This window comes from Hypanus sabinus, chromosome 25 (genome assembly GCF_030144855.1).
Source record: "Hypanus sabinus isolate sHypSab1 chromosome 25, sHypSab1.hap1, whole genome shotgun sequence".
Classification (NCBI taxonomy): Eukaryota; Metazoa; Chordata; class Chondrichthyes; order Myliobatiformes; family Dasyatidae; genus Hypanus; species Hypanus sabinus.
Window position 1 is genome coordinate 45,453,575 of NC_082730.1, and position 14,282 is coordinate 45,467,856.

The 14,282-nt window shown below is 42.6% G+C and overlaps 1 protein-coding gene across 2 annotated transcripts in view; it reads left to right on the plus strand.

Moving 5' to 3' along the window:
* ipo9 (importin 9) overlaps window positions 1-14,282 on the plus strand; it is a 149,990-nt gene that overhangs the window by 115,504 nt on the left and 20,204 nt on the right. Inside the window, exons 19-20 of one of the 2 annotated variants that reach the window (XM_059950511.1) lie at window positions 2,771-2,937; window positions 3,906-4,090. In XM_059950511.1, the coding sequence (XP_059806494.1) occupies window positions 2,771-2,937; window positions 3,906-3,954 (216 nt within the window). In that variant the 3' untranslated portion in view covers window positions 3,955-4,090. Of the gene's footprint in view, window positions 1-2,770; window positions 2,938-3,905; window positions 4,091-6,656; window positions 6,791-14,282 lie in introns of those variants that run through there. The other variant, XM_059950510.1, reaches the window with a different exon arrangement.

Below are 14,282 nucleotides of genomic sequence, written 5' to 3' on the forward strand. Positions count from 1 at the left end.
TCCCCTTCTTGTACGGTCACTCTATTTTTGAGGATGTCCGGCTCTAGGCAGATTTAACAGATGTCATATTCTTTCCATTTCTTGAAGATTGATTTGAAGGAATATTCAGTGGCTTGGAAATTTTCTTGTATCCATCTCCTGACTTGTGCTTTTCAATAACTTCAATGAGTTGCCTGGAATGTTCTTTTGTCTTCATGGTGTAGTTTTTGCCAGGATACTGACTCACCAGCAGCTGGACCTTCCAGTTACATGTGTACTTTTACTACAGTCTATTGAAACACCTTGGTTGCACAAAGGTCTCCAAAAACAGATCTCCATTTATCTAATTATGTGACTTCTAAAACCAATTGGCTGCACCAGTGATGATTTGGTGTGTCATAATGAAGGGGGTGAATTACTTATGCAGTACTTATTTTGTGTTTTTATATTAGTAATTAATTTAGATCACCTTGTAGAAATCTGTTTTCATTTTGACAGAAGAGTTTTTCTGTTGATCGGTGTCAAAAAAAAAAGCCAAATTAAATCCACTTGGTTTAATGTTGTAAAATAATAAAATGTGAAAACTTCTAAGGGGGGGGGGAGGGTGAATACTTTTTATAGGCATTGTATATGCTAGGTTAAACTAGTTGAGTCAGGTGAGCAAGGAAACAAATACTGTGATAGGGTGGGAAAGTTAAATCCCCTAAACCAGCGTGAATAACTTCACTCACCTCAACAGCAAACAGATTCCATAACCTATGGACTCTACAACTCAGGTTCTTAGTATTATTTGTCTACTTAAAATTTTTTGCACTGATTATCTTCTTTTACACATTGGTTGGTTGTCAGTCATTGTTAATTAATATTTTTTCATTAACTATTATATATCTTTTTTCCTGTAAATGCCTGCAAGAAAATGAGTGTCAAGGTGGTATATGGTGAAATATATACATATATGCTTTGATAATAAATTTACTTTAAAATTTTGAGGTGGTAGGTTAGGCATGATTCTTAATGACAGGAACTACAGGGGTTGTGAAACCACAGTTGCACAGTGGAGAGAATTGTGACTCGTTGCATCACCTTCTGGTGTGGAGGAGCCATTGCGCAGGATTGGAAAAAGCTGCAGAAATTTGCAGTCTCAGCCAGCTCCATCATGGGCACTAGCCTCCCCGGTATCGAGATACCTTCTTAAAGGCAATGCCTCAAAAAGGTGGCATCTATCATTAAGGACCCCCATGATCCAGAACATGCGCTCTTCTCATTGCTGCCATCAAGGAGGAGGTGGAGGAGCCTGATGACACACACTAAATATTTTAGGAACAGCTTCTTCCTTGCTGCCGTCAAATTTCAAAATGGACAATGAATCCATGAATATCATGGTATTTTTCCCCTCTCTTTTTACAGTACTTATTTAATTTAATATTCTTTCTTCATATATACTTATTGTAATATATAGTTCTTTTTATTACATATTGCAATTACTACCGTAAAACAACAAAGCTTATGAAATAGACCAGCGATATTAAACCTGATTTTAATTTTTTTTGTGCATTTCCTTAACACTACAACAACAAAAACCCCAAAACCAAAATAACAGTGCAAGATAAACATACAATGATAATATGATTCAAAATAATGGTAAAAAAAAGCACCCAAACTAAAGTCGTGTAAAGTTAGTACCCACTCCTCCCGCAAGAAGAAAAACTCCAGACCAACCACAGTAAAATGTAGGAAATATAAATCAGAATATTCAGACCCCCAAACCTGTACATGAAAATAAGAACAAAAGATAATAATACCTACTACCAAGGGAAAAAAGCTGAAAATAAGGGACTGAAAAAAAAACTTAATCTAAAGAAAAGTTATGAAAATATTCAAGGAAAGGTCCCCACACCTTGTGAAACTTTATGTCCAAATTAAGAAGTGAGTAGTGAATTTTTTCAAGGTCTAAACAGGACATAATATCATTAAGCCATTGAGCATGCGTGGATGGGGCAATATCTCTCCACCTAAGAAGAATTAAACGTCTAGTCAGAAGAGAAGCAAACGATAACGTTCGACGTTTAGTCGGACTCAAATGTATATCTGTCTCAGCCAAGGAACCAAAAAGTGCAATCAGAGGGTTAGGTTCCAAGTGGCGATTCAGAATATGGGATAAGGTTAGGAAAACATCTCTCCAAAATTTTTCTAGACTAGGGCAGGGCCAGTACATATGAATAAGAGAAGCCTCGCCACTTTTGCACTTATCACAAACAGGACTAATGTTGAGGGTAAAATCGGGACAATTTAGATTTGGACATGTGAGCCCTATCTTAAACTGTAAAAGACAGTGGTGAGCACAAAAAGAAGTTGAGTTAACTGACTTGGGAATTGAGACCCAGACCACATCAGATAAGGAAATACTTAAGTCATGCTCCCAAGCCGTTCTAATTCTATCAAAGGGGGCAAAGGTACTAATTTATCACAAATAAAAGATATGTTGAATCGTGCATAGAAGGTAAAAAAAAAAGATGATTATGTAAAATAGGACTAGAAAGGGAAAAACAATGGAAACTATTAAATTTTCTAAACTGGACCCATATGCGCAGAGTATGTCTAACAAGAGGGTTAACAATTAGTGTAGGCAAACTACTAGGGAGTGCAGATCCAAGAAGTGCAGAAATAGATCTTTAGTAGAGTTCAGCTCTATTGCTACCCATTGATTTTAATTCTGAAGAGGTTGGGCAGCATACTCTGTGGTGTATTTTTTCCTTTGATGGAAATGTTCACTGTTGTTTGCTTTCTTTAGTCTCTGATTATGGTGTTTGCGCACCTTGTCCACAATCAGCTGGAGCCTCTGTTGGAGTTTCTCTGCAGCCTGCCTGGACCCACTGGCAAACCTGCACTGGAGTTCGTCATGTCTGAATGGACCACCCGGCAGCCTCTGTTCTACGGACAGTACGAGGGCAAAGTCAGGTAGGTGTGTCTTCAGTTGAACTCTCAAGAGTTTGAGCAAATGCACTGATACTGGAGGTGGGATTTGGGCAGGGGAGGTGGTGGTCACTCAGAGGCATGCATCATTCGTATGAAGTGAACAGAGTCATAGAGCCTCAGAGTACAAGGACTTCCCTTTAGAATGGAGATGAGAAGGCATTTCTTTAACCAGAGGATGGTAAATCTGTGGATTCTGGTTAATTGGGTCATTGGTTGATCAGGGCAGTCGCTTATCTGAGGTAAAGAACAAACGTGAATTGAGAAATCTGCTGGGATTCCGTTTGTTTATTTGGGATGTGGGACTGTTGCCAAAGTAGAGTCATTAGGCACAGCACTGCTTAGAGCAGACAGTTTTAAAATGGCATCAGTTCTGTGTGTTTGTATTCAAAAAGCAGTGATTTTTGTCACTGGTAGTTGTTGAGAAATAAGTAGTACGGCAATTTGGAGCTGTTTGGCTTACTGTGGTTTCAAGCATTCAGACATAGAAATGGTTAGAAGTAGAAGTGACAAGTTAGAAACTACGAAGAAGTTGAAGGTATCGACAATCAGCTTGAATGTTACAATGAAAATAATGATTTGCAGGATGCATTCGTCAATAGCATTGAATGAAGTCAGTCCATTATCTGCAGTCACTGCTGATTTTGGTCATTGCATACACTGGAGGAATTCCTCTTGATAATTATTGGGAACTAGTACAAAGTTTTATAGTACTGTAGATGTATTGGTAATGTTCTCATTTGTTCTGTATTTCATTTAAGTACAGTTTGTCTATTTTTATACCTTTTTACCTATTACCATGAAATTTCAGCTAACTGGGATAGCTGCTTAATTGGGCCAAAATTTGCTGGTCTCAATGTGCCCCAATTAACAAATCAGCCATGATGGACTGTTGGAGCAGACTTGATTTGCCAAATAGCCTAATGGCACTTGTATGTCTGTTTGTTTTATAGAGTACTGCAGCACAGAAATAGGCCCTTTGGCCCATTTAATCCATTCTGAGTTCTGCTAACTTGAAACTTGAGCAGTAATGCATAGAAATAATAATTCTCCGAGGATCATCACCTTGTCATGATGGAGGGGCTTGTGACTTCTCAAGATCCCGAGAGCAATGTTGTCTGGAGCTTTGCTCCTGGTAGGGCCATCCATGGTGGTAAGGTCAAGAGTGATCTAACCAAGACCTCAGCCATGTAGCTGGTAGAAGATTATGATGCATCGTAACGGTGGAGAAAGGCTACAACAATGAAGTCTTGTCATCCTGAATTCCGTGCCACTGGACCCTGACCCCGAACTGTCAAAGACTGTGTGGTGGTGGCTGGATGCTTCAACTTCCCCATGTTAAAGTCCTGTGCAGATATTTTACAATTTGGGAACACACCCTAAAGATCCACCCTTTTGAGAATGTTATACTCATTTTGAATGATCGCAATGTTTGTTTTCGTAATTAAAAATGAAGCAGAGCCGTTTTATGTTTAAGAAGAGTCATAACAACTCCTTGATTGTACACCAAACACTGAACACAAAACACGGTCGCAATACTTCACATAATTATGTCATCACATCATACCAGCCTCTGAAGCCCAACACAATGTGAAATGGTGGAATTATTAACACTAATTACGTTACCCTGCACAGAATTCACTGAAACTCTGGTCTCACCAATTCGCCAACCCAGGGTCCATATCAGACTGCCTGATCTGATGACAACTGATTGACCCTGGGGAGCCACCAGCCTTAGTCTAACCCGGGGGTCGGCAACCTGCGGCTCCCGAGCCATTTGTGGCTCTTTCACCTCTGTGCTGCGGCTCCCTGTGGCTTTGGGAAATAATTGGTCAGTATTTAATTAAAATGTATTTTATGTTAGTTTGTTAGCTTTTGAAATGTAATTATGGTGATCTTGTACAACCTAAGTGTAGCGACACATTTCCTGCCACATCCGAAACGGCTCACAATTAGCCAGCATTCCGGCTAAGGGAGATAGCCTACGGGGGTTTGTGAGTACGCGTCTTTTGCAGCATCTGCGTCCATGGGGGCTGGGTTGAGGGAGGCTTAAAAGCAAGGCTGTTTAGTTCGAATAAAGCTATCTTTGACTGCAGTTTACTGACACCGCTACAACGTGTTTTTATCGCTGGCTGTCCAGACGGAAGGTGCTGAAACGCTTTGTCGCGTGTCTGGAAGAAGTGAAAACTTTCCTGCGCAGCAAAGGGCTCACCTTTCCTGAGCTGGAACAGCCAGAGTGGCTGGAAAAGCTACACTTCATGGTAGACATGACAGCGCACCTGAACACGCTGAACACAGCTCTTCAGGGGAAAGGACGTACAGCCCTGCACATGTTGGAGGATGTTTTGGCATTCGAGCGCAAGTTGACAGTGCTTGCCAGAGATTTACAGAAAGGCACTTTGTCTCACTTCCCCAATTTGAGAGAGTTCAAACAAGGTCACGACATGATAATTTCGGAGTATTTACATTCTGCAATCATCGCAATGCAAACATCGTTTGGGAAACGCTTCTGTGAGTTCAGAGAGGAAAAAAACACATTATCCTTCCCGGTCACTCCCTTAAGCATCGATCCTTCCCTACTGAATACGACTGCATTGGCAGGTGTGAGTCAACCTGATCTTGAGATGGAACTGGCCGACATAGCCGACAAAGACATATGGGTGTCCAAGTTTAGACGCTTGACAGCAGACCTTGAAGATGTTGCCCGTCAGAAGGCCGTTCTTGCTCAGAAACACAAATGGAGTGATATTGAAAACCTCACAGATGACAGCTTGCGATCCTGTGTAAAGATGAAGGTGACATCATACAGCCCTGATGTGCAGACGCTGTGCGCTGAGGTCCAGGAGCAGAAATCCCATTAACCAAGTATGATAAATATTTTAATTGCCTATTATTTTACTTATATTCATATTTTTTCATTGTTCAGTGAAATAGTCCTTTCATTTTTCAGGATGACAGCTGGCTGACGTTATTTTTGGTTTGCTGCTGGCGGAAAATTTAAGTTCGGCGTTTTTCATAAATACAAGAAGGACTCAAATAGACATTGAATATTTTACTTAAAAGTAACTTTCAACCCAATGTCTTTTTTTCGGAGTTCAAAATGTTTTTGTTGCATGCAGAAATGTAATTTCGTTTTCTCTGCAGGAGTTCATCAATTTCATAAATGCAACACATTATAGTTTGTTTATACATAGCATAAAGGCAAAAAAAAACGTTGTATGCAGTGTTATTTCATTTTAAATGTCAAACGGGTTTTGCGGCTCCCAGTGTTTTCTTTTCTGTGGGAAACGGGTCCAAGTGGCTCTTTCAGTGGTAAAGGTTGCTGACCCCTGGTCTAACCAATCAGCCAAGCTCAGTCCAGTGGAACATCTGCATTGCTCTGCTTTGAATGTGGAGAACAAATAATATCACAGTACAGTTCAGTTTCTGCGCAGTGTGGGAGAAGTTTGTATGTTCTGTTTCTTGGTGCTCCAGTTCCCTCCTATGTTTCAACGATATGCTGACTTTTAGATTAATTGGTCAGATGGGTGTAATTAGTTATGGTTATTGAGATTTGGGCATGTTATGTTGGCTTGTAAAGCATGGTGTCACTTGTAGACTGATCCCAGCTCATCCTTGGACTGAATTGGTTGTTAACGTAAATGATGCATTTCACTGTTAATGTTTCTGAAGTGGTTATTAACCTGGGTGTGTTTACTCCACAGTACTGTTGCAATGTGTAAGCTTCTGCAACATGGTATAAACACAGATGATAAGCGACTGCAGAACATCATGGTGAGAGGGGAGGAGGTGTTCAGTGCCGATGAAGGAATTCGCACTCGCTCCAAGGCAGCAAAAAGTAAGAATTTCCAAATTCAGTCTTGGGATTTGAAAGCTACCAACCAGCTTTTACCCTTTATCTCTTTATTAAGGCATTTATTAATTACATAGGTATACTGGAGTAGATGTAGAAGAGACATCCTGTAGCTAAATATTAATGAGGTGTCCCTGGCCTGCAAGTAACAGAATGTTAACCTCCAGTCAGGGTCCCAAACATAACTTCACCTGCGAATCTGTTGGATTGAGTGCACCCAATGCAGGGCACCTCTGCATCTGTTGATCTAATGTAAATTGGGTGACCACTTTGTCAAACGTCTCTGCTCCATCCACCAAAAGTGGCCAGCCATTTTAATTCTTATCCTCTTTCCCATTCCAACATGTCGGTCCTAGGCTTCCTCTTCAGCTACGATGAGGTCACTCTCAGGGTGGGGGAGCAATAACTCATAATCCATCTGGATAGCTTCCAACCTGATGGCATGAACATCGGTTTCTCGTTTTGGTGACCTATTCTTCTCTTTCTTTTTTCATTCTCTCTTTCCTCTTCAATTCCCCACTCCAGCCTCACCTGCCTATCACCTCCTCCTGATGCCCCGCCTTTTTTCCCTTTCTTCCATGGCCCACTCTACTGTCAGGTTCCTCCATCTCTTCTTTATCTTTCCTATCCGCTTGGTATCACCTATCACTTTCTAGCTAGTTCTCCTTCCCCACCCCCACCCCCTTTTGTCTGGTGTCTTTCCCCCTCCTTTCCTGTCCTGATGAAGGGTCTCAGCTTGAAACATTGGTTGTGTATTCATTTCCATAGATTCTGCCTAACGTACTAAAGTTTTCCAGCATTTTGAGTGTGTGTTATTCTGAGTCCATTTGCTTTGGCTGAGGAGTGATCTAATTCAGGCATATAAAATTCAGAGAGGCGTAGAGAAGGCAGAGAGTGAGAATGTTCCTCTTAAGAGCTGCCTATAAGCCAAAGGTTTTGGTCCAGAGAAAGAGAAATAGATGTTGAGAGTATTTGAAGAATATTTTCATCCAGATGACGGTTGAAATTTGTAACATACCGCCTAAGGGTATGCTGGAGGTAGCTACTGCCAATGTTTAAGATGTATTTAGATTGTTTTTAAACATTAAAAATAAATTTATTGTCAAAGAATGTATATGTCACCATATACATCACTGGAGTTCATTTTCTTACTGGCCTTTACAGAAAAATAAATACAATGGAATTTATGAAAAACAATACATAACCATGACTAAACAAAAGTCGTGTAAATAAATCGTGTAAATAATTTTAAAAAGTAACTGAATACTACTGAGAATATGAATTGCAGAGACTTTGAGAGTGAGTACATAGGCTGTGGAGACCATTCAGTGTTCAGATGAGCATTAGAAACGGCAGGGCCATGTGTTTGGAATTGTGTGTGTAGATGATAAGAATTTTAGTTTCAATATAATTATGGAGAAGGATAGGACTGGACTCATGGTTGATATTTTTGATTGGAGAAAGGCTAACTTTGAGGAGATGCGAAAGGATTTAGGAGGAGTGGATTGGGACAATTTGTTTTATGGGAAGGATGTAATAGAGAAATGGCGGTGATTCAAAGGTGAAATTTTGAGGGTACAGAATCTTTATGTTCCTGTTAGGTTGAAAGGAAAGGTTAAAAGTTTGAGAGAGCCATGGTTTTCAAGGGATATTGGAAACTTGGTTCGGAAAAAGAGAGAGATCTACAATAAATATAGGAAGCATGGAGTAAATGAGGTGCTTGAGAAATATAAAGAATGTAAAAAGAATCTTAAGAAAGAAATTAGAAAAGCTAAAAGATACGAGTTTGATTTGGCAAGTAAGGTGAAAGTTAATCCAAAGGGTTTCTACAGCTATATTAGTAGCAAACGGATAGCGAGGGATAAAATTGGTCCCTTAGAGAATCAAAGTGGACAGCTATGTGTGGAGCCGAAAGAGATGGGGGAGATTTTGAACAATTTCTTTTCTTCGGTATTCACTAAGGAGAAGGATATTGAATTGTGTAAGATAAGGGAAACAAGTAGGGAAGTTAAGGAAACTATGACGATTAAAGAGGAGGAAGTGCTGGTGCTTTTAAGGAATATAAAAGCGGATAAATCTCCGGGTCCTGACAGGATATTCCCTAGGACCTTGAAGGAAGTTAAGTGTAAAAGTAGCAGGAGCTTTGACAGAAATATTTCAAATGTCATTAGAAACGGGGATGGTGCCGGATGATTGGCGTATCGCTAATCTTGTTCCGTTGTTTAAAAAGGGTTCTAAGAGTAAACCTAGCAATTATAGGTCTGTAAGTTTGACGTCAGTGGTGGGTAAATTAATGGAAAGTATTCTTAGAGATTGTATATATAATTATCTGGATAGACAGGGTCTGATTAGGAACAGTCAACATGGATTTGTGCTTGGAAGGTTATGTTTGACAAATCTTAGTGAATTTTTTGAAGAGGTTACGGGGAAAGTTGACGAGGGTAAAGCAGTGGATGTTGTGTATATGGACTTCAGTAAGGCCTTTGACAAGGTTCCTCACAGAAGGTTAGTTAGGAACGTTCAATCTTTAGGTGTTACTATTGAAGTAGTAAACTAGATTCAACAGTGGCTAGATGGGAGATGCCAGAGAGTAGTGGTGGGTAACTGTTTGTCAGGTTGGAGGCCGGTGACAAGTGGTGTACCTCAGGGATCTGTACTGGGTCCAATGTTGTCTGTCATATACATTAATGATCTGGATGATGGGGTAGTAAATTGGATTAGTAAGTATGCAGATGATACTAAGAGAGGTGGTGGTGTGGATAATGAAGTAGATTTTCAAAGCTTGCAGAGAGATTTAGGCCAATTAAGAAGAGTGGGCTGAAAGATAGCAGATGGAGTTTAATGCTGATAAGTGTGAGGTGCTACATTTTGGTAGGAATAATCCGAATAGGACATACATGGTCAATGGTAGGGCATTGAAGAATGCAGTAAAACAGAGTGATCTAGGAATAATGGTGCATAGTTCCCTGAAGGAATCTCATGTGGATAGGGTGGTGAAGAAAGCTTTTGGTATGCTGACCTTTATAAATCAGAGCATTGAGTATAGGAGTTGGGATGTAATGTTACAGAGAAAGGTTGAACAAGTTAGGTCTTCATCCTTTGGATGTAGAAGGTTGAGGGGGGACTTGATAGAGGTATTTAAAATTATGAGGGGGGATAGATAGAGTTGACGTGGATAGGCTTTTGAGAGTAGGGGAGATTCAAACAACAGGACATGAGCTGAGAGCTAGGTGGCAAAAGTTTAGGGGTAACACGAGGGGGAATTTCTTTACTCAGAGAGTGGTAGCTGTGTGGAATGAGCTTCCAGTCGAAGTGGTAGAAGCAGGTTTGATACTGTCATTTAAAGTAAAATTGGATAGGTATATGGACAGGAAAGGAATGGAGGGTTATGGGCTGAGTGCAGGTAGGTGGGACTAGGTGAGAGTAAGCTTTCGGCACGGAGTAGAAGGGCCAGGATGGCCTGTTCCTGGTCTGTAATTGTTATATGGTTATATGGGTACCTGCTGGTTGCCATTAACAGATTGGGCTGAAGGGCCTGTTTCTGCTCTGTCAAATGGCACACATCCCATAGAGTAGTTCATATAGTCATAGAACACTGTAGCACCGAAACAGGCTCTTTGGACCATCTAGTCCTTGCCAAGCTATTATTCCGCTTAGTCCCATCAACTCATGCCTGGACCATAGCCCTTCGTACCCCTCTCATCCATGTACCTTTCTAAATTTATTTTAAATGTTGCCATCGAATTTCTCCATTTCTCATTTCTGCTGAAAGCTTGTTCCACACTCTCACCACCCTCCGAGCAAAGGTTTCCCCTCAGCTTCCCCTGAAATATTTTGCCCTTAACCTATGACTTCTAATTCTAGTCTCACCCAATCTCTGTGGAAAAGCCCTGCTTGCATTTACTCTATTGACACCCCTTATTATTTTGTATACCTCCATCAAATCTCCCGTCATTCTTCTGAGTTGCAGAGAACCTGTTTGACCTTTTGCAAAAATTCAGGTCTTGTCAAAATTGTACATTTTCCTGTGTCCTTACTGATAAATCGTCAAATGCCATGTGCTTCCATGATTAATGGAAAAGGAGTAGGTGAAGATGAGGTTGAGGGCTTCATCTTTGCGCAAGTTATTGGGAGAAAAGGGATGTGATAAAATTTGTAGAAAAGTAAAACACAGAAACGGGCCCTTTGGCCCAACTAGTCCATGACCTCTAGTTGTAGTCCTACCCAACCTTAGTGGAAAAAGCCAGCTTGCATTTATCTTGTCTCCAAATCTCCTCCCAATCTTGTATGTTTAAGGAATAAAGTCCTTCAATCTTTTGTTTTAACTCAGGTCTTCCAGACCCAGCAACGTCTTTGTAAATTTTCTCTGTATTCTTTCAACCTTATTTACATTTTTCCTGTATGTAGGTGACCAAAACTGCACCAAATACCCCAAATTATGCCTCACCAATTGAACTTCAACATAACATCCCTTCTCCTGTGCTCAAAACATTGATTTATGAAGGCAACTGTGCCAGAAGCTTTCTATATGACCCTATCTACCTGTGACGTCTCTTTCAAGGAATTATGGACCTGTATTCCCAGATCCCTTTATTCTACCACACTGCTCAGTGTCTTAACATTTTACTACCCTACCTACCAAAGTGCAGCACCTCACACTTGTCAGCCTTATGTAACCCCCTGGGTCGCCTCAGGCTCGCTCAGCTCATTTCGTCTAGGGGGAGCAGCCTTCTGCCCCGCCAAACTGGGTAATCAGCTGGTGTGGATGCTGTGTGATGTCCCCGCCTCACCCAAAAACAGACAGTACACCATATGCGATTAAATGAGTACAATTTATAAAGGTTACTATAACTGTGATTAATAACGATACAGTATATATGAAGAGAAAATTAAAGAAAAGGCGCCAAACTTATCAAAGTCCAAACCACTTCGTGCACAGCCGTTGGAGCTCAATTTCTGAAGTCTTCTGGCCACCATTCGATCCTCTCCGAACTCCTCGACTCGCAGCTCAGGACCCTCCGAACTCCTCGGACTCTCCAAACAGCTCAGGACCCTCCGAGTGATCAACCAAGCACATCTAGCTTCATTCCCCCCCCCCCCCCTCGGAAAATCTCCCGGCCTCGGACCCCCCTTTGGGGTCCGATCCTCGCCCAGCTTAGAGCATTGCGTCCTCTCTCTCGACCCCCTCGTGCCGATCTGCCCAAAAGCCCGTCAACAAAAGCTTACAGACTCAGAAGAAAGAACATTAATCCCCATTTGGTTTACAAAGGAATACCATTCTCGTTATCAGTAAATTAGCATTCCTGCTAGTTAACAAAAAGAAGAAACCCTCTTTACACTCTCCCTCCACCAAATAAAAGTCATGTCCTCATGACTACTAAATAACTCGCCACCTTTCCTGCCAACACACCGTAACCCAAGCACAAACAGTGACATCTTCTCCCCACACAGTAACCCTCACGCCCTGTTCCTCAGGCGCTACTTAGGCCAACTATCTGGGAGTTCCCTAACCCTTCTGAGGCCTCCGTACCCCCTCACCTAAACCCTTCAGGCTCGGACACAACTGGGGATACCTTGGGCCCACTACCAACTCCTCTCTCAACCTCTCACTCATGCCCCACACTGCACTCAGCTAACCCTCCCCGCTACACCTGACTCAATGGGAGAAGGGCCAAAGGTCTCTTCCTCAATCGAGGGAAAGTCAGCAAAAGGCAGCATGTACCACACATCCAGCACATCATCCATCGAATCTGTATTCTTCCTCATTCCTGTGATCGGTAGCTGCTGTTTGATCTTCTCCAAACGGAAACACGTGGCCTGCACTGCTCCCGCAGTCTCTTCAGCCTCCTGTTCAGTATTCACTGCACTTCTCTCCAGCTTTTTCTTCCTCATGACTTCTTCCAGATCAACTTTCAGGTTTTGCACTTCATTTGAACTGTCGATGGTCTTCTTCAGGTTCCCTTCAAGCTTCCGCTTCTCTCTTCTGAGATTCGTCTGTAATTTCTTCACCTCTGCAAACTCCCCTCTCCGGGTTCTCAGTTTGCTATTACCCTCAGTCAGACAACTTTCTTCATTCTCTCCAACTTGTAAGTCTTCCGAATGGTTCCAGATCACTTTCTCCAGTCTCTCCGTCTTCATTTCAAACTTGATTCCGTAGAGACAGTCTCTCACGAGCTGCGACCTTCGCCAGCCCTGGCACGTGTCCCGAAAACACTTTAACTCGGTAGTTCTCAGCTGCTCCTGCAACGACCTCACTTCATATTCTCCTGAGGCAAATCCAAACACCAAGAGATCATCCACATACACCAAAACTCCAAACGCCTCCACATCCCCTATGGTCTTCCACCTGCCCCGCAGGAAGGTTGCAAGGGCTCCAGATATGCCCTGTTGCATCTTTTCGGACCCGAAGACTCCTAGGGAATTTATAACGGCCGTCTTCTCCTTGTTGGCCCCACTCATCGGGATCTGGCAACATCCACTCCTCAGATCCAGCACCTTAAACCACTTCACACCACTCATACAGGCCATCGCCTCTCTGGCCCTCAGGGCCATATTCTGGTCACTGACAGTGCGCCTCTTCAACGCAATATAATCCATACATACGCTGCCTACATCTTCCACGGCTGTAGGGGCCAGTCGCCGCAACCTCTCTCTCTCCGAGGTGTCTTCAGCAGTCAACTCCCCTCCCTTGTGGTATTTCGCAGCGTCCACGAAGAGGGTCTCACCATCAGATACTTCCCCCAGGCCGTCCCACCACTGGCTCTTGTTTGAATTCGGTATCGGCCCAATGCTGCTACACACGTCCGCAAAAGCAGCTCGAAACCCTGGGTGCATCGACAATGCCTCCAAACAGCGCTCACCCGCCTCCTCCGGGCAGGCCCCCAAGCGCACCAGCAGGATATTGGTTCTCTCTAGAACAGAAATGCTGCCCGTCTCAACAGGGTCCGGACACATCAGCATTAATGATTCATGAACCTCAGTCTCCTCCACATTTGCCTCTAAGAACTCCATTTTCACTGACCAACAACCGTTGTCTGGATAATCACCGGCACTGGTACCCCGAATCTCCAGTGTCCTCAATGTTGTCAAGGGTAAATGCTTCCAATAACGGTTATGAAACAAACTGTACAGCAACTTCACCGGCGCCCCGGTGCCGAGGATGGCTTTAACTTGACTTCCATCCATCCGTAACAACACCTGTGCGCATGGCCCCTCTAAGCCTTCAGGAATAGGGTCTGCTCCTTTCGGGAGTTCCTTGGTACATTGCTGGGAACGTGCTCCCCCAGAGACCACAAGCCGTTCCCCCACTGGGCCTCCTCTAAGTTTCCCGACACCTCTCGAATCAACGGAACAACTGATCCCCTTGACAGATCCCCTTTGCACCACAAGCAATTTATCTGCCCCCCTAGGCAAAAAGGGATACCCTAAAACTTCCCACCAATCTCCTGCCACGGATATGATAAGCCCCCCAGCTGCG